The sequence below is a fragment of the Leuresthes tenuis genome, unplaced genomic scaffold (assembly GCF_036924035.1).
Source record: "Leuresthes tenuis unplaced genomic scaffold, fLeuTen1.0.hap1 SCAF_15, whole genome shotgun sequence".
Lineage (NCBI taxonomy): Eukaryota > Metazoa > Chordata > Actinopteri > Atheriniformes > Atherinopsidae > Leuresthes > Leuresthes tenuis.
The window spans coordinates 33,009,419-33,037,199 of NW_027325369.1; the positions used below are offsets into that span (position 1 = coordinate 33,009,419).

General features: G+C 45.2%; 1 protein-coding gene across 1 annotated transcript; it reads left to right on the top strand.

The window, feature by feature from the left end:
* The first annotated feature begins 7,553 nt into the window (after nt 1–7,553).
* Nucleotides 7,554–27,548, top strand: setd3 (SET domain containing 3, actin histidine methyltransferase). The gene is given in 14 exon segments (XM_072365182.1): nt 7,554–7,660; nt 13,425–13,548; nt 13,937–14,029; nt 14,132–14,280; nt 14,449–14,521; nt 16,105–16,361; nt 20,214–20,272; nt 20,572–20,644; nt 20,646–20,687; nt 21,917–21,991; nt 22,646–22,812; nt 24,931–25,016; nt 26,628–26,788; nt 26,867–27,548. Coding segments are annotated over 13 exon segments (1,785 nt in total). The 5' UTR covers nt 7,554–7,660; nt 13,425–13,445; the 3' UTR covers nt 27,314–27,548.
* The last annotated feature ends 233 nt before the right edge of the window (nt 27,549–27,781 follow it).

Consider the following 27,781-nt stretch of genomic DNA (forward strand, 5'->3'; position numbering starts at 1 on the left):
CCATCCATCAATCAATCAATCAATGAATCAATCAATGAATCAATCAATGAATCAATCAATCATCCATCCACCCATTCATCCATCCATTAATCAATCATCCATCCATCCCTCCATCCATCCATTAATCAATCAATCAATGAATCAATCAATGAATCAATCAATCCATCCAACCATCCCTCCATCCCGCAGCATTTGTTCCCTTTTATAAATCTGATTGTGGCTCAAGTTTCCAGCAGAGCTTTGCTGACAAAGTACCGCTGTGGAAACTGGAAACTAAATCTAAAAGGTGATTAATAGTGAAAATAGTATTTATATATATATATATTATATTTCCACTGGGTTTTAACAAAGTTTTAATAAAGTTTTAATAAAGTTTTAATAAAGTTTTAATAAAGTTTTAATAAAGTGTTACTCAATTCAATCCAGTTGCTGAGAGTCCTTTTCGTTCTGTGGGTTGGATCTAAAACTCACTCGATGGTTTCAAGATCTGCTTTATTTTCAAGCCTTCAAGCACCAACATAACGTAACTACACATATATAACATATCTACATATATAACTACATATAGTGTGGGCTGTACAGTGGTTAATCATTTATAATGTAAAGAGATTTATATGAACAAAGCAGAACAGGAGGCGAGTAACAGTCATCTCCTCGTACTTCCCCAACAGCTCAGCCACAAACAAGCAGCAATCAATGCAGGCTATATAATCATGTGACTATATAATTACACCTTCGCTGTTTTTTAAAGTTCTTATTCGCCTAAAATAACATCTGCAGCACATCTGAGACCACAAAAATGGAATATCCTGAATTATTATTGAATCACTTAACTGCTGAATTAGCATTACAAATGCAAAGCTGTCGTTTCCACCCTTTTTAAAATGACTCCAGTGACATCACTCCAGTGACATCACTCCAGTGACATCACAGCTTACAGGTTTAGATTGAATGAACAAATAAGGCTCATTTGGAAACATTTTGAAGTCCTGCTGAGAACAGAGGGATGCATGCAGAGATGTGGGAGGCAGGCAGGTAGTAAGGAAGTAAGCTGAAGTCATCCAGGCGTCCATACTGGGATGAACAGGCATTTGAAACAGGTTTCTGCAAAAGCTTCTGGTTTAATAAAAGGCTTAGTGTGGGCAACAAGTCCTCTGAACACAGCCCAGAGATAAAGTCATCATCACCAGGCCCAAGCTAACATGTTAGCCCCACTGGAGCAGCATCAAGGAGCTGTGGCTTAAATATCTGGAGCTGCTGAGTAAAAGTCATTCCTTCAGTTGGTGATGATGTCATGACCTCTGGGCTCTAAGAGTTACTCTGACTTTTGCTCTCTTGGTTTTCTTTTGTTGTTTCCTGTTATAGATCCTGATCACTTGTTCACTTCCGTTAGTTTTACTACTTCCTGTGTTACAGCTTGTCTGTTTTCAGGTTCTTTAGCATGTTTTCAGGTTTCCAGGTCATGTTTTTCCCCTTAGCTTCACTCAGGTGACCTGTTTTCTGTTCCACAGCTGCACCTCATCACAAATCCCCCCCACCCCCATCACTACTAGCCTTAGCTCCATAGTCCTGTTTATTTAATGATTCCTTTGCCATAGTCTTGCTTTGTTTTGCCTTTTCATGTTTAAGTATTTTAGCTCCTCTGTTTTTGCCTTTTGGAATAAACCTTTGAGTTTTTGAAGCCTGTATCTGAGTCTCTTCTCCTACACCAACACACCTCCCTTCTCCAGCTGCTCAGCTGTCACCTGATGTCAGTCCTTCAGTTTATACTCTGCCGGGTTTCCTTCGCTTACTGTTGGATTGTCTGTGGTAGTTTTACCCAGTTTCTTCAGTCTGTCTTGGTTGTGCTTTTTTAATTCTTCTACTTTCTGTTCGTTCTCTCTTGTCCTGCAGAGCTTTAGTTTAGTTTATTAAAGCTTTTCCTCTTTTCTTTAATTACTGCTGTGATTTGTGGTCAAACTCATCCATCTGAGCTCGCAGTCTCGCATTGTATCTGACAAATAGGATTTACCAAATCATCCATCCATATTTTAACGCCTTATAATCAGTGGTTAAAACCTAGCTTTCCCTCTAAAGCAACACTTGGACATTTTCAGCGATTTCTACTTATTTTGCCGTCTTACATCCAGAAAATTCTAGTATTTGAAGGACTGTAATTTCTGAGGAAAGTCATTATCGGTCATAAAAACAATCTATATAAAAACTGACGTCTGTATAATCTGTTAAAATGTGAGCCTGCCATTTATTTAACATTTCATGAGTCATTCTATCAGGCCGTTACTGAATTACTTAACTGCTAACATTTAAAGCCCCTGCATGCTGCCACATTAGCACCGCTTTAGATGTTAGGACTCATTTTTTCCATTTCAGAACTCTTTCAGGCTGCAGAGGACATTTAAATCTAACAAAGCCAGCTCAGGGTTTCACTGTTTAGGCCACGAAATAATGAGTTTTAGTGAAACAAGACTTTTTCTGCGAGTGAGGAACATTTTAATCACCTCCAACTTTCTCAGTCACTCACATTTAGGTGGAGTCCAAAAGTCCAACATTTTCAGCACAAAAATAGCTTCGAAGTGTCTTTATTCCTCTTTTTTATGAGATATTTCTTTGTTCCGTATCCAGTAAATCAAACGAGGTTTGGGTTTGAGTCACTCATCAACCTGCAGCTATTGTTTGCCAAAAGAAATCTGAAACATTAGAGTTGAGTCTGAGCAGGATGCAGAGATAATATGTTTATATTATGTTATTCTGAACAAAAAAGAAAAAGACTTAATCAGCTTATAATCAGTGGTTAAAACCTAGCTTTCCCTCTAAAGCAACACTTGGACATTTTCAGCGATTCCTACTTATTTTGCCGTCTTACATCCAGAAAATTCTAGTATTTGAAGGACTGTAATTTCTGGGGAAAGTCATTATCGGTCATAAAAACAATCTATATCAAAACTGACGTCTGTATAATCTGTTAAAATGTGAGCCTGCCGTTTATTTAACATTTCATGAGTCATTCTATCAGGCCGTTACTGAATTACTGCTAACATTTAAAGCCCCTGCATGCTGCCACATTAGCACCGCTTTAGATGTTAGGACTCATTTTTTCCATTTCAGAACTCTTTCAGGCTGCAAAGGACATTTAAATCTAACAAAGCCAGCTCAGGGTTTCACTGTTTAGGCCACGAAATAATGAGTTTTAGTGAAACAAGACTTTTGCTGCCAAGTGAGGAACATTTTAATCACCTCCAACTTTCTCAGTCACTCACATTTAGGTGGAGTCCAAAAGTCCAACATTTTCAGCACAAAAACAGCTTCGAAGTGTCTTTATTCCTCTTTTTTATGAGAGATTTCTTTGTTCCGTATCCAGTAAATCAAACGAGGTTTGGGTTTGAGTCACTCATCAACCTGCAGCTATTGTTTGCCAAAATAAATCTGAAACATTAGAGTTGAGTCTGAGCAGGATGCAGAGATAATATGTTTATATTATGTTATTCTGAACGAAAAAGAAAAAGGTTTAATCAGCTTAACATCAGGGTTACACTGAGGGTTTCACAACAGTTTGTGGTAATTGGATCCAGTTGTAGCCCAAGCAGGAAAAGACAATGAATGCACCGTTAGACAAAGGATAAAGCCTCACGTTGGACTTTAGAGTGTCAGCGTAAAGGTCGTATTCACTGATGTAAACTTATTAGAAGAAGCTTGTTTTGGGCCAACATTAGCAGCAAATCTGCCAGAGGCTAGGCACACTTTTCACTTAGTTTTTAAGGCCTCTTGTTCCAGAAGAAGGGAAACTCTGTTCTAATAAAGTTGACAAAAACTATCATATGCACCTTGGCAGAGAGTGACAGCGGTATTGACCTGTCTGGAAGTACAGACGGACAGCAAACATCCAAATAAATAGAGACAACGGTGATCTACAAAGCAGACAGGAAATCAGCAAGACGGTTCTTGTTATTTAATCTCCTTCAATCTGATTTATTTGATTTAATGTCTGGTCAGTGTGTCCTTCACAGGTTATCTTTTGAAATGTTCTGCTGCAACCTCCAGCCTCCTGATTGGCCAAAAACCCACTGATGAGCAACATGAGTGGATGTCATGTGAATTACAACATTTTTCAGTGTTACGCAAGAATCCTCAGTTTTACACATGATATAAATTCAGTTTTACCATAAGAAGCTAAAGTAATTATCCAGACACAAGCAAAAAGCCGATAAAAGTTAGAGCCCAGCGAATAACATCTGGAACGGTTCGCTTTAAATTCAGGTTATCATTATGAAAAATTAATATTTTGCATTGCTGTTTGTGTTCCAAATGTTTAAAAATAAAAACAATAACTGTAAAAATGTCAAATACATGACAAATACTATCTTATTTTATCTATTTTATGATTTTATGCACATTTAATGATTTTATAAAAGGTTTTTTCACCCTCTGGGGTCAGTGTCGGCTCACATGAGCTGATATTTCTGTCTCTTCGATGGATATCAGGACACTTATTGGAATATGCTCATGATGTTTACAGGATAATGCTGCCCTCTAGCGACTGAAATCTTCATTTCCTTCCAAAGACAGGGGATATTGGACAATCTTTATTATTAAACGTTTTGTTTCACTCCTCCACAAAGCGGACCTTTGTCTAACTTTTATTTTCTAAATCAAAGGAAAGCTAAGAAACAGCACCAACAAAACTAAGAGATGGTTAAAATAACTCAGCAACACATCAGGTAAACTTTATTTATCCCTGAGGGGCAATTTAAAAGGAATAAAGCATAAAAAGCATAAAAAGAGAGGCAGCCAAACAGATGAAAGTTAACTATAAGTGCAACTATAAGAATCCTACAGTCTGCTGATCATATGAGGAAGTGAGAGTCCGAACAGGCCCCCCCCCATGATCTATGAGCAGATCTCATTCAGCGCTTCCTGTTTTGCAGGATGATGGAACCAGCAGGTGAAAGAAAAGGTCATTTTCAATGAAGGCATCGCAGAATGTGGTGAGAAAGTCCTTTCTGATCCCAAATGACTTCAGCTTCCTGAGTAGGTGCCGTCTTTTTTAGGAGGAAGACCTCAGTGTTCCCAGATATTTATATTCCTCCACTGTCTCCTTCTGGATGATGGTGGTGCTGGCCTCTGCCATCTGCCTCTGTTTGGGAGAAAAGGTTAAAGTCATCTCCTTGGTCTTATTTTTGTTAAGACAAGAGCTTCAAAGCTGAGCTGTGATGCTGTGTGTGGCTGGAGAGCAGAGACAGGAGGACTGTGGAGGTGAGGAGGCTGTCGGAGGAGGTGCATCCTCTGTGAGGTTGGTGAGGAAGTCTCTGATAGGTCTATAATCCACAGAGTGAGTTGGTTGAGATGGAAGCGTGTGATTAGCTTCTCAGCCAATATGTGAGGCTGCATGGTGTTAAATGCCGATGAGAAGTCTGGCTGTGGAGCTGAGGTTTCCAGATGCTTATGGATGGTATCTGAGATGAATATTTCTGCATCATCAACACCTCTGACAGCCCGGTAAGCAAACTGCAACGGGTCCATCATAAAATCAGTTACCTTGGTAATGGGATCCTTGATGATCCTCTCCAAGGCCTTCATGGCCAGAGAGGTGAGAGCCACAGGTCGAAGGTCACTCAGGACCTTAGTGGCGCCCACCTTAGTGCTTCTACATCACAGGGACTGTGCTGCTGGTCAAAGAGCCCTGGAACAGATGCTGGGACCTCCCGGCTCAGCACCGTGCCGTAGGGTCCACCTGCAGATGTTATCTGGGTTTTATTAGTCCTTTTGAGGGCTCTCACCACCTCTGATGTGTTGATGGAGAGGACGGAGTCATCGGGTCTGAGTGTGGAGATGATTGATTCTCGCTGGGTTCTGTCCTTTTCAGATCCTTTTCAAAGACAGAGTTGAGGTCATTCAGGAGTTGAAGGTGAAGCTGCTGCCTGCCAGCTGGATGGACTCACGGCTGGTAGAGCCAGAGGTCACTGCTGCCATGTTCTGGAGGCCCTGCCAGGCTCCTTGTTTTCTTATTTCAGCTTGGCAGTCTTTAAGGTTTGCTTGACCTCTCTGTTGACCTCAGCCTCAGAACATGTGTAAGGGAACTGCAACAGATAACCGGGACCTTTCTGAGCCTGGCTGCAGTACTGAGAATAGTTCTGTGGTCCTGCTCTATTAATGATAGATAATAAGCAGCTCTGGCTCTGTAACGGGCAGCACAAGAACCTCTTATTATTAATCATTGTTATTAATATCATTAATCTGTTTTTAAAGTTTTTTTTTTTAAAACACACAGCTGTGAACTAGACCAAGGAGCCTCTTCTGACTGATATCCTTCATTTTCAGAGGGGCAACATGTTGTCTGCATAGCTTTAGCTCCGTCAAGAAGATCATCAAGATGTGGAAGAGTAAGATTTAGTTAGCTGCTCTCTGTTATATATGCTGGGTTAACATCTTAAAAGTCTTTTAAGTGTTCTAAAGTAATAATGATAAGAAGGTTATGAAGAAATGCTGTTACCTTTTCACTCTTAATGCCATTCGTTAGCACAAGATCATGAGTATGATTAAAAAAGCGAGTAGGTCTGTGCACAGCTTGAGAAAAGCCAGTTGACTCACTTAAAATTGTGTTTAAGTTCAAGAAAAAAACATATTGGGAGTTTACATAGAATTAACACCGAGGGAGAATTTAATTCAAAGCGTATAGATGAAATTACAAAGTGTTTTTACGTGCTTGTGGAAAATAGAATAAAAGAATTGTTTAATTAAAAAAAGGGTCATTTCCAGGAAAATCTTGTGATCAGTTTTGTGGTAAGTTGTGGTTTAACTAGTAATTACCAAGAAATGTGGGAACCTGTAATTGGAAGTGTTCAAATCAGTCCATCGAAAAGTTTTGAATCATTTGAAAGTCTCCTTTATTTGAAGTTATATCATAAATTAACATTTTGTTAATGTTAATCAAATGATATCTGCTGTTAGTTACAGGAGTTGTTGAGTAAAGTATTTAAAATTCTCACTGGAATCATCTTCCTGGTTTGATCTGTCATTCAACCAATGACTGCAGCTCAAAGATGACCATTTATGGTCGATTAAGCTGTCTAAAAGTAAGCGACCAATTGAAATGCACGGTGGGAGGGGCTACATTCATGTACATATCTTGTTGCATTCGTGGTAACTTGGAAATTAGGCAATTCACTTGGAAAAACGTCATTTTCACCCTTAGCTTTGCTTTGCTGTTTGTCAGAACGTATGTAGCTTGGTATCTTAAGTAATAGAATAAGCAAGTGTGTGCTTGATGTCATAATTTTGAATATTCTGTTTGATCATTCAGTGATATTGCATAATTTTATTGTGTTTGCTGAAGCGCTGCATGTGGTAGCTAGGGTAGAAAATGTTAAGCTTTCTTTTGCTGACATTTAAGTCCGTTACATTCTGAAGTTCTTTTATTTTAATGTTATAGTATTTTATTTATTTATTTTAGTCGAAAAACGTTGAGTTTCCGGGTGTCCGAGAATGCAGCATTCTAGCTGCGAGTGCAGCTCCTCGCGCTAGCTGTCCAACAACCAATCAGAACACCAGGAGCACGGTCGTTGATTTTGTTGTGGGCGTACGTCACACCGACCCCAATCACTCGCTCCTCTCAGTCAAGATTGGTTTCAGCGCAGGAGAGGAACTGCTGCTGTCTGTCCTAAAGGTATGACTGAAGTGGAGGAAATGCTAACGGGTTGGTTTGGCAAAGTTCTGGGCTGTTGTCGACTGTTGCTCCGCATGGTTGTGCCCCGGAGCTTGTTGAAGCTAGTTAGCAAGCAGGATGTAAAACTCGGGCTAACCACAACTTGACAGCTTATAGCTAACCGCTAGCTTGCTAATGTTGAGCAGATGAATGAGCTCTGTGCCTTTCCCTGCCCAGTTGCATGTACGCCTCTCCTCGGATGGGCGTGAGACCTTTATGACTTAGCTGCTGGCCGTGGCTATAATAAACTCGGGGTCAGCATGAGGCGGCATTTAGCTACATGTTGCCAAAAAGGAGCTGAAAGTAGCAACAAGCACGCTGCTAACATCGGTGCTAGCTTGGTAGCAGAGAAGTGGTTAAAACTTCTTCGGTAGCTGCCGCTCCTTTGGCCTCAGTTTTGTTGAGTTTGCTCCATTTAAGCTTGGACAGATCACGATCTGCCTCAGATCATTAAAAATGTAGATATAATATCGCCGATGGCTGTGGACACGACATGAATCCATCTGACAGCCATGAAAACCTCAGCAGTGCTCAATGAACACATGGCGTCACATTATTTGATCACTTTTAGTCAAATGAAGCAAGAAACCACTCCGACCGCAGCTTTGTGAGAGATAACAGCAGATCTGTTGTAATAGTTTGCACAAGATTGCACAACTATTTCGAATAAAGTGCTCTGCGAGTGTTGAAGTCACCAAACTTGTGTGCAGAATTTGAAAAAAGGGCAATTCCGTGTCTATTTAAGGCTGTTTCTTCCTCTGAGAGATTTCCCTGGAACAGTTTCTGCCTGTGAGCAGTTGCGCAGTGATGTTGGGGCCCAGGGAGCAACAGTCAGGCCCCTGCAGCCCCCCTCGTGGATTAAACAGTTGATAAATATCTACGAGTCCGATTTAGGCTCAAAGTAGTGGAAACAAGACGATAAGGATAAAAAAGACAAGTCAAATGGTCTGCATTTGTGTGCTACCTTTTAATCACTTATTTCTGAATATGGACAGCCCCCCAGTTCGAGTGCAGTACTACTTATGACCACTAGGTGCTCCTCAAAAACATCTGTGGCTGCCATTGAAAAAGTGTCAACTTCTCCAATAAATTATTCTGACATTGCATTTTTGGTGCCAGTAGTTGGATTCTTATGAGTGGTATCAGATATTAGACCTCAGTGGGTTCTGTCCAGTCAGATTTCATCAGGTCGGCTCAGTTTTGGTCTAAAAGCTGCCTCCTGTAGTCATTACTGAGGCACTTTTCCTTAACCCAACTGGCAAATGAGATGAAGTTAAGTGAAGAAGTGGGTGGAGGAATTTGGGAGGTCTTTGGAAGAGACGGCAGTGGCTCTAAAAAAAAACAAAAAAACACTTTTAGATACTTTGTTCAAGAGGTTTTTATCATATTTATCTGGGGAAATATCATTTATATCATAATCAGATACAACAAAGAGGCTAATAATGAATCTTATTCGGTACAATTGGATTAAATTATTGGAGGATCACTGAAAGGACGACGTCGTTTCAGTTTTTAGTTCAGAAGTGTTTTCTATCCTTTGGGAGCGATCAAAACGCTACAGAGTTCAGCAGCTGAGGAAAACCCATCTGCAGATCAAAACTCACAGTTTAGAAACACGTTCCAGTATTTATTAGTCACGCACACAGGATGTGGTGAACGTGCACAGATGTGATATCCATTATTTATGTTGTAAACGATGTGCTGGCGCTTCAAATAAGTGTGTCGATGTGTGTCCCAGCAGGCTGTAGCGTTCACAGCTGAGACGGTGCCATTTCTTAAAGAAATCAGCATCATTTACATGTTGCTGCCTGTAATGGAAAAGCAGTCAACAAATGGAGCTGTATTGTCCCGTTTAATGGAAAAGTGCCAGGTAATTTCACTCCGTTTGGAACAAAAAAAGCCCCCATTATAAGAAACTCAGTACTTAAAACAGACTGATGTCATCTGCTGTTTATGATAATGTGACAAGAAGTTTTCCAAGTCAAGGAGTAAATCTCTCAGTAGCTGGAGTCCATCCAAACAGACAGAAATATTCAGAAAACCTGTCGTATTTGTGTCATTTCATCCGCTGACTTTGGATTATTCATGAGAGTTGTTTTAATCTGATAAAAGCAGTTCATGGTTTGTGTGTTTGAGCCTGATTCTGCTCAGGAGGAGCAGAAGAAGAACACGGATGCTTGTTTTTTAAGGACAGACTTGCAGAAGTGTTGCTGTTAGAGGTGGTCCAGATCTGCACAATGCTTAAATGAGTAGCTGGACTGCAGACTGATGCTCTGTCATGGGACCCAGAATATAGTGTGGATAATTAACAGTGTGCACCTCAGCAGTTGGATGCAAAAGGTGTCATTAGGAGCCAGTTAAAGCTCAGACTTGGTGTTTCCTCGCTCTGAATGAAGCATCATGTGATTAATTCATTCTTCTGTAAACTAATAATGAGATTTCTGATAAGTTCATGCACTGCGGTTGCTCTTCACCTTTTACAGCTCAGCTACTGTAAAATGTTCTGTTTGTGCCTCTAACAACCTCTGAACAGCTGTGGGAAAGGTGGAGGAGGTGGGAAGACGTGAGATGGTGGACGTTTGTGTTTTGGTTTCTGAATATTTGAACATCTGTTGTTGAGGCTGCAGAGCTCAGAGATAACAGTCAGACACAGAACCGTGGTGAGGAGCTTTATAAGCTCTCCCACTTCAGGACGAATGGCTTGTGGTGGTGGACCCCCACCCACCGCCACGGCCTGCTGTCAGGACCTTTTAGAAACTAAAACCTTGCCTGTATGAAATAGGTGGCTGTAAACTGGTTTTTGACATTTGGTCAGTTCAGAGGCGCCTTGCTGCTTGTGTGAAGCTGATTGGACTCAAACTGCAACTTCTCTGCAGAGTGAAATCTTATCGGTTTTGTACTGAGATGCAGGAACAGCTGTTATTCCATGAAGCTGTGGATCGTCCTCAGATAAGCAAACTGAGCTGGCAGGCCAGACTGGGTACCTGTCCCAGGTGTGTAGTGTCCCAGGTGTGTAGTGTCCCAGGTGTGGGATGTTCCAGGTGTGGAGTGTCCCAGGTGTGGTGTCCCAGGTGTGGGATGTTCCAGGTGTGGGATGTTCCAGGTGTGTGGTGTCCCAGGTGTGGAGTGTCCCAGGTGTGTGGTGTCCCAGGTGTGGTGTCCCAGGTGTGGTGTCCCAGGTGTGTGGTGTCCCAGATGTGAAGTGTCCCAGGTGTGAAGTGTCCCAGATGTGAAGTGTCCCAGGTGTGAAGTGTCCCAGATGTGAAGTGTCCCAGGTGTGGTGTCCCAGGTGTGGTGTCCCAGGTGTGTGGTGTCCCAGATGTGAAGTGTCCCAGGTGTGTGGTGTCCCAGATGTGAAGTGTCCCAGGTGTGAAGTGTCCCAGATGTGAAGTGTCCCAGGTGTGAAGTGTCCCAGATGTGGGATCTTCCAGGTGTGGTGTTCCAGGTGTGGTGTCCCAGGTGTGGAGTGTCCCAGGTGTGGGATGTTCCAGGTGTGGGATGTTCCAGGTGTGAAGTGTCCCAGGTGTGTGGTGTCCCAGGTGTGGGATTTTCCAGGTGTGGTGTATCAGGTGTGAAGTGTCCCAGATGTGGGATCTTCCAGGTGTGGTGTTCCAGGTGTGGTGTCCCAGGTGTGGAGTGTCCCAGGTGTGGGATCTTCCAGGTGTGGTGTTCCAGGTGTGGTGTTCCAGGTGTGGTGTCCCAGGTGTGGAGTGTCCCAGGTGTGAGGTGTCCCAGGTGTGTGGTGTCCCAGGTGTGGTGTTCCAGATGTGGGATCTTCCAGGTGTGGGATGTTCCAGGTGTGGGATGTTCCAGGTGTGAAGTGTCCCAGGTGTGAAGTGTCCCAGGTGTGAAGTGTCCCAGATGTGGGATCTTCCAGGTGTGGTGTTCCAGGTGTGGTGTCCCAGGTGTGGAGTGTCCCAGGTGTGGGATGTCCCAGGTGTGGGATGTTCCAGGTGTGGGATGTTCCAGGTGTGAAGTGTCCCAGGTGTGTGGTGTCCCAGGTGTGGGATTTTCCAGGTGTGGTGTATCAGGTGTGAAGTGTCCCAGATGTGGGATCTTCCAGGTGTGGTGTTCCAGGTGTGGTGTCCCAGGTGTGGAGTGTCCCAGGTGTGGGATCTTCCAGGTGTGGTGTTCCAGGTGTGGTGTTCCAGGTGTGGTGTCCCAGGTGTGGAGTGTCCCAGGTGTGAGGTGTCCCAGGTGTGTGGTGTCCCAGGTGTGGTGTTCCAGATGTGGGATCTTCCAGGTGTGGGATCTTCCAGGTGTGGGATGTTCCAGGTGTGGGATGTTCCAGGTGTGGAGTGTCCCAGGTGTGAAGTGTTCCAGGTGTGGGATGTTCCAGGTGTGGGATGTTCCAGGTGTGAAGTGTTCCAGGTGTGGGATGTTCCAGGTGTGGGATGTTCCAGGTGTGGTGTCCCAGGTGTGAAGTGTCCCAGGTGTGGGATGTTCCAGGTGTGGAGTGTCCCAGGTGTGAAGTGTTCCAGGTGTGGGATGTTCCAGGTGTGGTGTCCCAGGTGTGGGATCTTCCAGGTGTGGTGTCCCAGATGTGGAGTGTCCCAGGTGTGGGATGTTCCAGGTGTGGAGTGTCCCAGGTGTGAAGTGTTCCAGGTGTGGGATGTTCCAGGTGTGGGATGTTCCAGGTGTGAAGTGTTCCAGGTGTGGGATGTTCCAGGTGTGGGATGTTCCAGGTGTGGTGTCCCAGGTGTGAAGTGTCCCAGGTGTGGGATCTTCCAGGTGTGGTGTCCCAGATGTGGAGTGTCCCAGGTGTGGGATGTTCCAGGTGTGGAGTGTCCCAGGTGTGAAGTGTTCCAGGTGTGGGATGTTCCAGGTGTGGGATGTTCCAGGTGTGAAGTGTTCCAGGTGTGGGATGTTCCAGGTGTGGGATGTTCCAGGTGTGGTGTCCCAGGTGTGAAGTGTCCCAGGTGTGGGATCTTCCAGGTGTGGTGTCCCAGATGTGAAGTGTCCCAGGTGTGGGATGTTCCAGGTGTGGAGTGTCCCAGGTGTGAAGTGTTCCAGGTGTGGGATGTTCCAGGTGTGGTGTCCCAGGTGTGAAGTGTCCCAGGTGTGGGATCTTCCAGGTGTGGTGTCCCAGATGTGGAGTGTCCCAGGTGTGGGATGTTCCAGGTGTGAAGTGTTCCAGGTGTGGGATGTTCCAGGTGTGGTGTCCCAGGTGTGAAGTGTCCCAGGTGTGGGATGTTCCAGGTGTGGAGTGTCCCAGGTGTGTGGTGTTCCAGATGTGGGATCTTCCAGGTGTGTGGTGTCCCAGGTGTGTTGTCCCAGGTGTGGGATCTTCCAGGTGTGAAGTGTCCCAGGTGTGGTGTCCCAGGTGTGAAGTGTCCCAGGTGTGGGATGTTCCAGGTGTGGGATGTCCCAGGTGTGAAGTGTCCACAGCACTGAACTGGTTGAAAGTGGTTCCACTTTGCAGGTTATTAAAACCCACAGGAACAGAATAACATGAAAACATTTCTGCTAATTTTTTGTAAAACCCTGTTTTATAACTTCTGGTGTCCCACCATCTTTTTTCCTGTCTGCATGTCCAGAAAAGCGATGCCGCCGTCGTTCTTCTTCCTCAGTTGTTTTTTGTCGGTAGCATCGATACCGAACAGATTGTAAAGCTGACATTAGGAGTAGATGAAAAAACAAAGACTTTATCATTTCTCTGCATGTGTGGAAATGACTCCAGCCGTGTTCCTCTGATAGGTTTAAATGTGATTCTGTGTTCCTGCAGCCCAGTCGTCCTTCCAGCATCATGGGAAAGAAGAGTCGAGTAAAGACTCAGAAGTCGGGCTCTGGGGCCAGTACTGTGGTGTCCCCGAAGGAGATGATGAACCTGATCTCTGAGCTGCTGCAGAGTACGTCACCTTCCACTCACACCATGATCCTGTGTTCACAGAAAGGGTTTCAGTGGAGCTGCTCCTCTTCAGCTCTGCATAACAGAACCTTACAGAACCCTACAGAACCCGACAGACCCTGAGCTGTCGGACCTTCTGTCCAGAAGAAAGAACATTAAGTTTTAATGTACAAAACTAACTTCCAGAAAACTGGGAAGCAGAATGCAATGAACCGTTATTCCACTGATCAGCTTCATTTTATTTAAAAACAACCAAATTCAGAATCTGAAGCAGCAACAGCTGAGTTCCAACACTGAGTTGCTGCTTCAGGTTCTGTTTTCTAAAACTAAGGTTTTTAATGTGTTGAGCATCAGCTGTGAAACAGAGTAATACTGATGTGTTTTCCCAGAATGCAGCAGTGCTGCGCCCTCTGCTGGTAAAGAGTGGGAGGAGTACACCCAGATCAGAGGCTTGGTGGAGAAGATCAGGAAGAAGCAGAAAGGTGAGCCGACGCCTCAGCTTTTCCACCACAGTCTTTTCCTGGATCCCACGGAGCTGAGCGAGGGAAGTGGAACTCACTCAGAGTTCTTTTCTGTGTGTTCAGGGATGTCCACTCTGTTTGAGGGTGACAGGGAGGAGCACTTTGCAGAGCTGATGTCCTGGGCTCAGGAGAACGGGGCGTCCTGTGACGGCTTCACCGTCGCCGACTTTGGGACGGAGGGCTACGGCCTGCGGGCCACCAGAGACGTCAAGGTGGAGCTCGCTCTGTGATTTCTGACAGCTTGTGTGCTTCTGAGGTCACTGCTGAGGTCACTCTGTGTGTGTGTGTGTGTGTGTGTGTGTGTGTGTGTGTGTGTGTGTGTGTGTGTGTGTGTGTGTGTGTGTGTGTGTGTGTGTGTGTGTGTGTGTGTGTGTGTGCAGGCGGAGGAGCTGTTCCTCTGGATTCCCAGGAAGATGCTGATGACGGTGGAATCATCGCAGAACTCTGTCCTGGGTGAGAATGAGAAGCCCATCGCTGTTTGGGGGATGGATTAAAATGGTTTTGCTTTAGCTGAAGAGGTGAAATGAATCGTCAGCAGACATGTTTACGGTCTAAAAAGTTTGGAAGTAGTATGTGAACCCCGGCAGTCGCCTGGACCCCGCAGACTGGTCTTTACTGCAGCCGCCATCCCAGGCTGGATGTGAAGCTCTGGGCTCGGTTTTTATTACCCGACCCGGCTTTGAGGCGTCATTAGTTCAGTGCAGAGAGCAGCTCACACGGGTCGGCTGTATTTAGCAGCTTTCTGTGTGTTTGCCGCTAGGGGATTTTTTTTAATTAAATCGCGATTTAAATTTCGATTTTATCTCAATCTTAAATTAAAAAGTGAAAAACAGACAGAGTTGCAGAAGTAATTTTTGGCTGGCAGCTCGTACCGCGGCTCAATAACTTGAAGCAGGCGTTCGAACCTTTTCTACCGTCTTGAACGGTACCGATACTTTGCAAAATAAAAGCTAACTGCTTCTGTTACCTCTTTCTATCGCTTGCTTGACTTGTCACAGCAGTGCCTTTCTCAAATGCCTGTGTTAATGTTGTCTGTTTTGGTCTTAGCTAGCTGCTGCCTACGCTAGCTGCTGCTTACTCTAGCTGCTGCTCATGCTAGCTGCTGCTCACGCTAGCTGCTGCTCACGCTAGCTGCTGCTTACTCTAGCTGCTGCTCATGCTAGCTGCTGCTTACTCTAGCTGCTGCTCATGCTAGCTGCTGCTTACTCTAGCTGCTGCTTACTCTAGCTGCTGCTCATGCTAGCTGCTGCTTACTCTAGCTGCTGCTCATGCTAGCTGCTGCTTACTCTAGCTGCTGCTTACTCTAGCTGCTGCTCACGCTAGCTGCTGCTTACTCTAGCTGCTGCTTACTCTAGCTGCTGCTCACGCTAGCTGCTGCTTACTCTAGCTGCTGCTCATGCTAGCTGCTGCTTACTCTAGCTGCTGCTCATGCTAGCTGCTGCTCACGCTAGCTGCTGCTCATGCTAGCTGCTGCTTACTCTAGCTGCTGCTTACTCTAGCTGCTGCTCATGCTAGCTGCTGCTTACTCTAGCTGCTGCTCATGCTAGCTGCTGCTTACTCTAGCTGCTGCTCACGCTAGCTGCTACTCACTCTAGCCGCTGCTCACGCTAGCTGCTGCTTACTCTAGCTGCTGCTCATGCTAGCTGCTGCTTACTCTAGCTGCTGCTCATGCTAGCTGCTGCTTACTCTAGCTGCTGCTCAAGCTAGCTGCTGCTCACGCTAGCTGCTGCTTACTCTAGCTGCTGCTTACTCTAGCTGCTGCTTACTCTAGCTGCTGCTCACGCTAGCTGCTGCTCACTCTAGCCGCTGCTCACGCTAGCCGTTACACTGTTTTATGAACGGAGATGTGTGCTGCAGACGAGGCAGGAGACAAAAGCTGTGCTTGTTGTCACATTAGTCTATTTAATATGAACTTCTGCTTCATAAATTCAGAGGTTATGCTGTGGCAGCTGCACAGAAAGCTCTTACAGTGTCATGCTGAAGTGGAAATCCTTTAAGTCACATCTCACCATATGACGGATCCCTCTGTGTCTCAGGTCCTCTGTACAGCCAGGACCGGATCCTGCAGGCCATGGGCAACGTGACACTGGCCCTCCACCTGCTGTGTGAGCGGGCCGATCCCGCTTCCTTCTGGCTGCCGTACATCCGGAGTCTTCCTCAGGAGTACGACACGCCGCTGTACTACCAGCAGGAAGACGTGCAGCTGCTGCTGGGCACACAGGCCGTGCAGGACGTCCTGAGCCAGTACAAAAACACGGCGCGGCAGTACGCGTACTTCTACAAGCTGGTGCAGGTACGCAGACACACATTCACGTGCTCATCGGGGTGTTTTGTGTGGCTTTAAAGGTGAACGACAGGAAGTTGTTGCAGCTGATTCACGGTGCTTCACAGGCACATTCAAACATGTCACAGGTTGGTCCGCTTCAACACGTGGAGCAGCGGCCTTGGATTTGTAGACGACCTGCTCTGATTCCTGAGCCTCAGACAGGAACCTCCTGGAAATAGCCTTATTCCCAGGCCTCTCTGGCCCATCTCTCCCAGGACCGGTGACGTAAATGCAGCCTGGAAGAAGCCAGTCTTGTCCCTGAAGTCCTCCACGGTGACCAGCAGGTGGCGACATCGGGCCTCCGAGGACAGGAGGCAGAGGCTGAACCACAGATGAACTCATCCCCTGATCGTCTTCCTGCTTTTGACTTAAATCAGCATCTAAACCTCTTTGAGGCGTAATTTAAATTAAACCATTTTAACACAACGCAATCTCCATTTTGACACCAGCGGTCCCCCCAATGCAATCTGGAAACAGATTTAGTTTAACTTTACAAGCGATCACAAGACTTTTTCTGTCCACTTTATTATACCAACAAACGTAATAAGATAGAGGCAGTGAATATATGATGAAATATTGGTTAACAGGCTCTGACAACAGATAGCGGGATGCTAATCTGAAAATATGCTAATGCCCCATTATTAATCTGAAGCTCAGCTTTGATCACATCTCTTCTCTGAAGTCCGCCTCTTCGTCTGATATCAAAGACACAACAAAAGAAGAGTTTCTCAGAGAATTCACTTTTCTGTCGGCAGCTAATTGTTTTGTTTTAATGAGATGAAAAACTACTGTTTGCATAGAAATCCGGTCTGTTTCTGATGGAAAAGTTCTGTGGAATTGCGTCTCAGGTGGCTCGTTTGACCATTTATTACCTTTTTATTTTCATGGCATCGTTGATTTCTCTCTTCACTTAAGTGTGTTTTTGACATTGGCTCCAACCAAAAGGGGAAGTTACCTTCCTCTGAACACAAACTCCTCCAAATACTCCGTTAAAACGAGCAGAAGAGCTCGCTTATTGGACCCGGGTGATGCGAAGGGTCCCTGTGGCCCATGTGGCTCTACAGGATTCAGTGGGAGGTTTCCTGAATCTGTCCTCCGAGCCTCCGCCACCACAGACTCTGGAACTGTGACCGATGCAATGAAAAGGAGGAGGAAGGGTGGCTTTGTTGACTTCCTGGGTCCAGTGGTGGAAAGGCTTTTTTTAATCTGTTTTTATACGTCAAACAGATGATTAATTTGAGCTTTCCGGACTCCCGCAGCTCAAATGATGCAGTGCATACGACTCTGCCCAAACCTCGTGGTGTTTGGGGAGGTTGGGGCCCGTTATAATGTGTCAGCCGGTGCTGGCGGTCATTTGCACATCCAAAACATCGGCTGGATGGAGAGACAGGACAAGGCGGGGGGGGCGGGGACGTGAAAGGAGGTACATTCAGGTCAATTCAATTCAAAGCCAATGTGACAAGCTAATTTTCCAGCCCGGTCATCTGAGGAGGAGGAGGAGAGGAGCGAGGAGCTGAGGACTAAACGGGGAGGAGGGAGGTGGGAGGAGATGTATCACAGATGAGAGTATTGGGCAGACACACACACCTCTGTAAACCACATCAAGCTGAGAGCAGAACCGTGAGGATGTTTGGGAGGCCTGCAGCCTCATTTAATAAAAGACTGAGCTCACATTGAGGAGTTTGGGGTTGTGACAGATTCTGATCATCATAAAAATGGTGAATCAGTGGTTCTTCATGTGATAAAATCTGCACAAAGGTCTGTGTTCTGGTGAGTTTCTTCAGAGAGATCCCTCCTCTTACAAAGGTTTTACATACATAAGAGAGGAGGAATCATCTGAGGAAAATCATGGCAGCACAGCTTAGGTTTGCAAAGCTGCATCTGAACAAAGCTCAAGACTTCTGGAACAATGTCCTTTGGACAGACCAGAGCAAAGTGGAGATGTTTGGTCCTAATGCACAGCAGCACGTTTGGAGGAAACCAAACACAGCATATCAGCACAAACACCTCATACCAGCTGTCAAGCACGGTGGTGGAGGGCTGATGATCTGGGCTGGTTCTGCAGCCACAGGACCTGGGCACCTTGCAGTCATTGAGTCCACCATGAACTCCTCTGGATACCAAAGTATTCTAGAGTCAGATGTGAGGCCATCTGTCCCACAGCTAAAGCTGGGCTGAAACTGGCTCATCAACAGGACAAAGATCCCAAACACAGCAGCAGATCTACAGCAGAATGTGTGAAAAAGAAAAGAATCGAGGTGTTGCAATGGTCCAGTCAGAGTCCAGACCTCAGCCTGACTGAAATGCTGTGGTGGGACCTTAAGAGAGCTGTGCAGAAACCAAAGCTGCAAACCTCAATGAGCTGAAGCAGCGCTGGAGAGAAGAGGGCCGAGATTCCTCCAGAACCAGGAGAGAGACTGATAACGTCCCACAGGAAACCATCACTGCTGCTGAAGCTGCTGGATCAGGGGTTCACTTAGTTTCACACTCACTGCTGCTGAAGCTGCTGGATCAGGGGTTCACTTAGTTTCACACTCACTGCTGCTGAAGCTGCTGGATCAGGGGTTCACTTAGTTTCACACTCACTGCTGCTACAAGCTGCTGGATCAGGGTTCACTTAGTTTCACACTCACTGCTGCTACAAGCTGCTGGATCAGGGGTTCACTTAGTTTTACACTCACTGCTGCTGAAGCTGCTGGATCAGGGGTTCACTTAGTTTTACACTCACTGCTGCTGAAGCTGCTGGATCAAGGGTTCACTTAGTTTTACACTCACTGCTGCTGAAGCTGCTGGATCAGGGGTTCACTTAGTTTCACACTCACTGCTGCTGAAGCTGCTGGATCAGGGGTTCACTTAGTTTTACTCACTGCTGCTGAAGCTGCTGGATCAGGGGTTCACTTAGTTTTACACTCACTGCTGCTGAAGCTGCTGTATCAGGGGTTCACTTAGTTTTACACTCACTGCTGCTGAAGCTGCTGGATCAGGGGTTCACTTAGTTTTACTCACTGCTGCTGAAGCTGCTGGATCAGGGGTTCACTTAGTTTTTCACTCACTGCTGCTGAAGCTGCTGGATCAGGGGTTCACTTAGTTTTACACTCACTGCTGCTGAAGCTGCTGGATCAGGGGTTCACTTAGTTTCTCACACCCTGCGTCTGTGTTTTGTTCCATAAATAAAGACACAGTGTTATATATTCATCTGAGGTTGGATTCACTGACTTTTAACACCTGCTGAGGAGCGGGTGCACTTTCTTTTTCACATGACGGGGTTTTTGTGGAGGAACAAAGTGAAGATGTCCAACATTAAGGGGTAGAAATAATGATTAATTGTGTTTTTATTGTTCATAATCTGATCAGTTTTGGCTCCTGACTGCAGACATGTTGTGATGGTATTTTTACCCCCCCCCCCCCCACCCCCCCCCCCCCCCCCCCCCCCCTCTGCTGCCTCGGCTCAGGACACTTTTTAATGCCTGCGGTCGGTCCTTTAAATGAAGGAAGCGGCAGCACATGCACACACATGCACACACACTCCCAGGAACACACACACTGATTCCAGCCCAAATTGATGAGGCAGATTTATGACGGCTGCTGGCCACAACAAATTAAGTTGACAGTGATGTATGTGGGGGGTCGAGTGTCAGGCTGCACTAACAGACCACACACACCGCTGTGGTGGCCCCCTACTCCCAGCCCTTCTTGTTAGGCGTCCCTGTCAGGCAGCCCCCCTCCAGCATACCTGCATAATGAAATTCTTCACACTGATTTGTGTTTTTCTCCTTCTCCCCTGGTTTTCCTCGTCCACCTTCCTCCCTCCATCCTCAGACGCATCCCGCTGCCAGCAAGCTGCCCCTGAAGGACAGCTTCACATTTGATGACTACAGGTCAGTGAGCGGGTGGGACTTTGTGCACGTCTTCCTCTACATGTTTGATTTGTGTGAAAACAATCCAGCCTGAACTTTATCAGGTTCAGTCCTGTGTTTAAAACCCGTTCTGCTCGTCCAGAAGCAAATTAAATGGGGACAGTTTTAGATATTTTCCTGCAGCTGGATGCTAAAAGTAGAACTAAATGTCAGATTTTAGAGAGCTGACAGGGAGAGCCGTGCACGTGAACCTGTGTTGGAGCCTCTGAGTCCCGATGCAGTGCAGTAACAAGCTGGGCTTGGATGATTGTGTGTGACAGGTGGGCCGTGTCCTCGGTGATGACCCGCCAGAATCAGATCCCCACTGAGGACGGCAGCCGGGTCACTCTGGCCCCTCATCCCTCTGTGGGACATGTGCAACCACACAAATGGACTGGTAAGGCCTCCATCTCACACCCAGACACACGTGCACACAATCACTAAGATGATTTAACCTCAGTATGAAGAAATGAGTCGTTAATGATTCTAGGATGAAGGGAAACTTCCCCCGAGTCGGACGACCCTGAGAGAAAACATCAGTCCTGCTGCTTCCATTGCTGTAAAATATTCACAGCTCTTCACTTTTTGAACACGTGGAGTTAGATACTAAGTTTTAGGGCTGGTGCATTAACTGCATCAGCAGAAAGGAGGAAACAGGAGGACTGACATCAGACGACAAATGGAAAAGGCCTGCTGGTTATGGGGGGGGGGGGGGCTGTGGGGCTACTTCCAGACGGATGATCAGCAGTAGGGCTGAGTGATTATATCGATATTTTGTTTCCAGATAAAGTATCGATTTTTTATTTTGTTTTTTATTTATTTTATTTGTTATTAATATAATTTTTTTTAACAGGTGTTGGAAAAATTATAGAGTTATACTATGAGAAAAGCTGCAAGAATAAGAATTCTGTGATGGGGGGGGGTCTCCTCCCCAACTTTTCTCTTCTCATAATACTATGATCAAACAAAAGTGTTTTGACTGCATGAACTCGTCTTTCCCGTAATATTAAATGGTTTTTATTGAAAAGTCAGACGTTACAATTAGTGAAAACACAGAGGGGAGGGGGGGGGGGGGTCACATCACACAAAACAGTGATAAATTAGTTCATAAAAATGTTCTATAAAGTGCATCTCAGTGGTTTTTATGGCTTTTCTGTTTATAGAACATAGGATTGTTGTAATTTATTGTTTGAGCTCCTTCTCAAAAAGAAGATGGTTTGTGATCAGAGAATTTGGATTTGTGTTTCTGGTATTTTTATGGTATTTTATGGTAAAACGAGCAGGTTGATGATGTAATATTCACAACATAAACATGAGTCTGAAGACACGTTTGTGACATGTTTGTTTGTTTCTGTTGTCCTTCCGGGTCAAAGGTCGGACCATCAGTCCAATCAGTGACGATTCATGTCAAATCACTCTGTCCCAGTGAAATATTTCAGAAAAAGATGCATATTAAATCGTATAAAATCGTGAGATTAGTGTATCGCTACAGCCCTAATCAGCAGTGTGTCTCCAAAGCCAAGAATCTTTTTCCTTTTGCCAGCAGAATTGTGTACACAGCATGAAATGTGGAATAATTTGGGGTTCAGGTGACTTTTTTAAAGCTAATTTATGTTCTGCCCACAGATCACAACTGGCTACAACCTGGAGGACGACCGCTGCGAGTGTGTGGCGCTGCAGGACTACAAAGAGGACGAACAGGTGAGGAGACGCTGCCTCTCAGCACGAACTGTGGGAAGTAAAACCAGGATGAAGCGCTGGAGGGATCCTGCATCATGCATCTGTCTGATATCTGTTCTCTGTGAGGATTTTATCCATCTGAAACTGGACCGGAGACCTGCTGCAGAATAAAATGTTAATTTAGAAAATAAGATATGGAGCAATAAAAAGAAAAAAACCATTAATTTGCAGAAAGGGACCAAACTGTTTTATAAAGATTGTTAAAAAATGTAAATGTTCATTTTTGGTCAAAATTCCACCTGATAATGAATTCTGTCAAATGTATAAAAGTTAAAAATATTTAGTTAAAGGGGCAAATGAGACAAAAATGCCAAATATAACATATTGACATGCATGAGATGCATCTGGACCTTCAGCTGATCCATCTACTGTTGGCCCAAGCCTCATCAGAAATGGGCTCCATGGAAGGGTGGCTGTCAAGAAGCCGTTCTTAAGGAAGGGAAACAGGGAGAAAAGGCTGAGCTGTGCCAAATGACACAAGAAGTGGACTGAAAATCAGTGGCAACAGGTCTTATGGAGGGATGAATCCTCCCCAGAACCTGGACCTCAACATTATTGAAGCCTAGAACAGAACAAACTCTGTTTCTGCCTCATTCCGATTTTCTCTTTCCTCAGATCTACATCTTCTACGGCACGAGATCCAATGCTGAGTTTGTCATCCACAACGGCTTCTTCTTCCAGGACAACGCTCACGACAGAGTGAAGATCAAACTGGGCGTCAGTAAGAGCGAGCGGCTGTACGCCATGAAGGCTGAGGTGCTGGCTCGAGCCGGTATTCCAGCGTAAGTTACCTGTTCCAAACATCTCTGAAGCTCTTAATGTGGGCCAAAGACGGCTTCGGGCTCTCCACCAGCTTCATAAAGCTGACGTTTCAACCAATTAGACCTCACTTTGGCATAATTGAAGCACATAACATAAATGTTGCAGCAAATCTCTCTTCCTCCCCACCAAGTATCAGTTTGCCATCCTCCCCAACACTTTCATCACCAAGAAGCTTAATCATTTTATCATTAGCCTCTTAATTTTATGCAGCATTTTTAATCAGACGCCTTTAATCTCTTATTGATGACGGTCTAAATCTCAACAGTGGAAATTAAGTGAAACAATCCCCGTTGTTGCCGCGGCGCTCTTTTAAACCGACAGATCCACTCGTAGATCATTTTCAAAGGAGAGAGCAGCAGATTCTGTGTGGTTGACACGTGGAGCGGCTGCTATCAGCGGGAACCTTCCTGCTGCTGGACCGAGGGCCGCTTCATGGGAAGATAAGGCAGGGCCCACAGAGCCGGTGGCTTTCCTCACAAACTGCCTGATGCACCTCGTGTTTGGTTGGCCCTCGCAGCTCAGAGGGAGCGTTGGAGGTTGCAGGTTAACGTTAAATCGTATTTCCGGCGTGTATTTGGCCTTAAATAGTTCCAGACCTGAGAGTTGGTTCAGTTTTTATCGGCTGCTTAATTCAGGCTTCCTGTAGTCATGGAAACCCTGGACTGACCTCAGTTTAAGTGAATCTGCCGCTTTGTTTGATGATGGATTAAAAAGGAGAAAATTGTGTCCATGGAAAATATTTTGGTGTTTTTGTTAAATCTGCAGCATTTATCTGTGTTAAATGCTGCAGATGTTTCTGGATGTTAAATAACTAAATAACTAATCCTTAGACTGAATCTTTAATGATGCCACAGCTGCAGGTTTAGACAGATGATCTTTGATCAGTCTTCGATGCTTTTATTGCTCCAATCACAGTTTTATAATTAAATTAATCAAATTTCAGTGAAGCTCACAGTTCAGAATGTTTTCAGCGTATTAAATGTGATAAAGAAAGTCCTTTTAAAGTCGTAGTTAGTTATAGTTATACTAGTTATACCACCTGTCATAATTAGTGATATTTTGTTATAGTTATACTACATGTTGTAGTTAGTTATAGTTATACTACTTGTCGTAATTAGTCATATTTAGTTCTAGTTAGTGGTAGTTATACTACCTGTCGTAGTTAGTCATAGTTAGTTATACTTATACTACCTGTTGTAGTTAGTTATGTTATACTACCTGTCTTATTTCGTTATAGTTAGTTATAGTTATGCTACCTGCCGTAGTTATAGTTATGCTAGTTATACTACATGTCGTAGTTAGTCATGGTTATAGTTGTACTAGTTATACTACCTATCTTAGTTGGTTATAGTTAGTGGTAGTTAGTTATAGTTATACTACGTGTCGTAGTTGGTTATAGTTAGTTATAGTTAGTGGTAGTTATACTGCCTGTCGTAGTTGGTTATAGTTAGTGGTAGTTAGTTATAGTTATACTACATGTCGTAGTTGGTTATAGTTAGTTATAGTTATACTACATGTCGTAGTTGGTTATAGTTAGTTATAGTTAGTGGTAGTTATACTGCCTGTCGTAGTTGGTTATAGTTAGTTATAGTTAGTGGTAGTTATACTACATGTCGTAGTTGGTTATAGTTAGTTATAGTTAGTGGTAGTTATACTGCCTGTCGTAGTTGGTTATAGTTAGTTGTAGTTATAGTTAGTTATAGTTATACTACCTGTCGTAGTTAGTCATGGTTATAGTTGTACTAGTTATACTACCTATCTTAGTTAGTTATAGTTATACTACATGTCATAGTTGGTTATAGTTAGTTATAGTTAGTGGTAGTTATAGTTAGTGGTAGTTATACTGCCTGTCGTAGTTGGTTATAGTTAGTGGTAGTTATAGTTAGTGGTAGTTTTAGCACAGAGCTCTTTTCAAACACTAGATTTTTGTGGCTAAAGAACAACATGAGGAGATATTTGCTGAGTCATGAGTTAGGAGCTGAGCCGACATGTGTCACTGAAGTAAAAACAGCTGAAATCTTTACATTTAAAGTGTTGATCTCAGGTTTGTTCCTGACATGTCGTGTGTTTACTTTCAGCTCCTGTATATTTGCTCTCCACTGTAACGAACCCCCCATCTCAGCCCAGCTCCTGGCCTTCTTAAGAGTCTTCTGCATGACCGAGGGTAAGAAAGCCAACACACAGCGACACTTTGGGAGCTACCGGGACAGCACCGGCTGAACTGCTGGAAGCACGGTAAAACTATGCGTGCCGCATGCTCGATGCTCCTCTGAGAGCGCCGTCAAGCGACTGCTTCCTCTGCGAGAGCTGGAGGAAGAGGAGGAGGCACAGGGGAAGAGCAAGGCCTGTCCGTTCCTCAGTTGGTTAATTGATCAAGGCAGGCCACCAGATGTGTGGAAGGAGCAATCCGCTGTGGGGTTTGCAATATTCATCGGCATGTATGCAGAAAGGCAACAGTGTGATGAATCCCCAGTCACACAAGGCCACACCCTCCTCTGCCACAGGACTCACTTTCAGGACCCCGTCTGCTCCATTATTCACATTTTAGCTGCCTGTTAATTTTTAAAAGGCGCCCTGATGCCTTTGGATATGTGTGAGAGGATATCAGCTCTCATATGCATGTGTGTAAGTGTGTCAACATTTCTTAACAGATGTGACATGATGGAGAAGTGTGCTCAGGGCGCAGCACTTCTCCTCTTTCATGTTCAAGTCCGAGATGAAAGCCGGCAGGAGAGAAGAAGCACACAGATGCTCCTTAACTTCCTGACATGATATGATGTAAAGCCTGGCGTGGAAGGTCACCAGTGGCTCTTTATCAGCTCTTTGAAAGGAGTTTGATTCAAAATCAAACTGCTAATCCTCATTCAGATAAATTCAGAGCGTCTCTGAGAAGAAAAGGCAGAATAACCTTCCTGTTTAAACGATTCAAAGCTGAAGGAAACTGGTTGATGTTAACAACCATCGGACGGTTTCTCACGGCCTTCCTGCAGTTTGTTCTCAGATGCTTCGGTAACTCTGGAGATGATCTGCTCCTGGTTAGCGCCCTGAATGTTTCCACACACCAGAGGGCGGAACCAGCTCTTTGGGTTCTGTCTGCAGATCCGTCCTCATGTCGCGACTCGTCCAAACTGCATCCAGGAAGCTGGTAGAGCGGCTGTGATTGGCTCAAGCAGGCAGGTGGTCAGCAGGGAGCGCTGGGTTTGCTTTTCCTTTGCGTGGCACCGGAGGAGGACGGATCTTAACATGTTTAACTGCAAGAAGTGGAGATCATGACTCCAGTTTGATGAATTCTCATCATTTATTCGCTGCTCTGCTGTTTAAAGCTGAGGTTACAGTCAGGAGTCTGTGTTTGTTCATCAGAAATATCCAAATGAAACGTTCAGGCTTTCTGTCTTTGTATTCGAGGAGGACTTCACTCGAATGTCTCCTCACACGATCGATCAGCTGCTTCTGGAGCATCGATATTAATTAAAGCAGCTGGGAAGAACCCCTGAAAATCCTTTGTGCTGTGGGTGTTTGGACCTTTTCCTGCACAGAACACAGCTGACGAGGTGTAAAGCTGATGGTTTAGTTGCAGTAAACATGTCAGTCTGTGTGAAAGCAGCCTGGCGACAGTGGGGGGGGCATCTGGACTGTTTCAGATGGAGTTCTGAAGCTTTTTAGGCTTCGTTAATGTGAAATCTGCAGGTTTACGTCTTATCTGCTGGTGCTGATGATGTCATCACCGTGTTAACTGACGCAGCCCGACAGATTCTGACAGCTGTCTCGGTTTCAGAGGAGCTGAAGGACTACCTGCTCGGGGATCGAACCATCAACAAGATCTTCACTTTGGGCAACAGCGAGTTCCCCGTCAGCTGGGACAACGAGATCAAGCTGTGGACCTTCCTGGAGACCAGAGCTGCTCTGCTGCTGAAGACCTACAAGACCACCTCAGAGGTCAGAGGAGCGCTTTGGGAGGTTTTTGGTTGATCGTCTCAGTTTGTTCTCTCATTTCTGCCGTCTTTCCTCTTCCAGGAGGACCGTTCCCTGCTGGAGAAGCCGGATCTGTGCCTTCACTCTCGCTTGGCCATCCAGCTGCGCCTGGCAGAGAAGCAGATCCTGGAGAAGGCGTCGGCCAGCGGTCGGGCCAAACGTCTGCACTTCCAGAAGAAGCTGGAGGAAGGCGCTCTGTTGCCACGCTTTGAGGAAAGCGATATCGCTTTGTTGGAAAATAACGACACAGATGCAAAGCTGCCCATAATCCTGCGTAAGCTGGAGGAGGTGGAGGAGGGCCAGGTGGAGGAGCACCTCCTGAACGGGGGGAAGGCGCTCTATGGGACGGGTTTGGAAGCTAACGGGGAGGAGGAGACTCAGAAAGTCAGCAAAGATGTCGACTCGGCTTTGGCCTCGACTGGAAGTTCAGAGCAGGAGGCGGCTAACCTAAGTGCCAATCGGACTGAAGACAATCCCAAAGAGAACTGAATAAATGTGTTACCCGTACTGCCAGCTCACGCTATTTATTTATTTTTGTGTCTCTCGAGTGACTCAGAAATATAGAAGCAGAAAATGTTGAACCCAGCGTGGCGTTGTTTAGTTGTCCGCCGCTGAGCTCTCAGCCTCCTGATTAAAATTAGCTTTCGGTTAAGTTTGAAACGTAGATTTGCATCAAAACAGCATCCAGCAGGTAGTTGAGTGAGGAGGGGAGAAGCTCCAGAGCCAGAACCCTTCATGTGTGCAGCAGCTTTTAATCTTCTTCTCTGGTGCTGCTGTGCAAAGATCATCACTGCCCTCCCTGTTTTGGAGTGAAACTCATTTCATGGTGAAATGTACGAGGCTTTGTGTCTGAGTGGGAAGGTTTTATCTTTGTGAATGTATCGTGGGGTGAAGCTGCAGCTTGGTTTTGTTGCTGCTGATAAAGCCATAAACAGCACTGAGGACTGTGAACAGGAA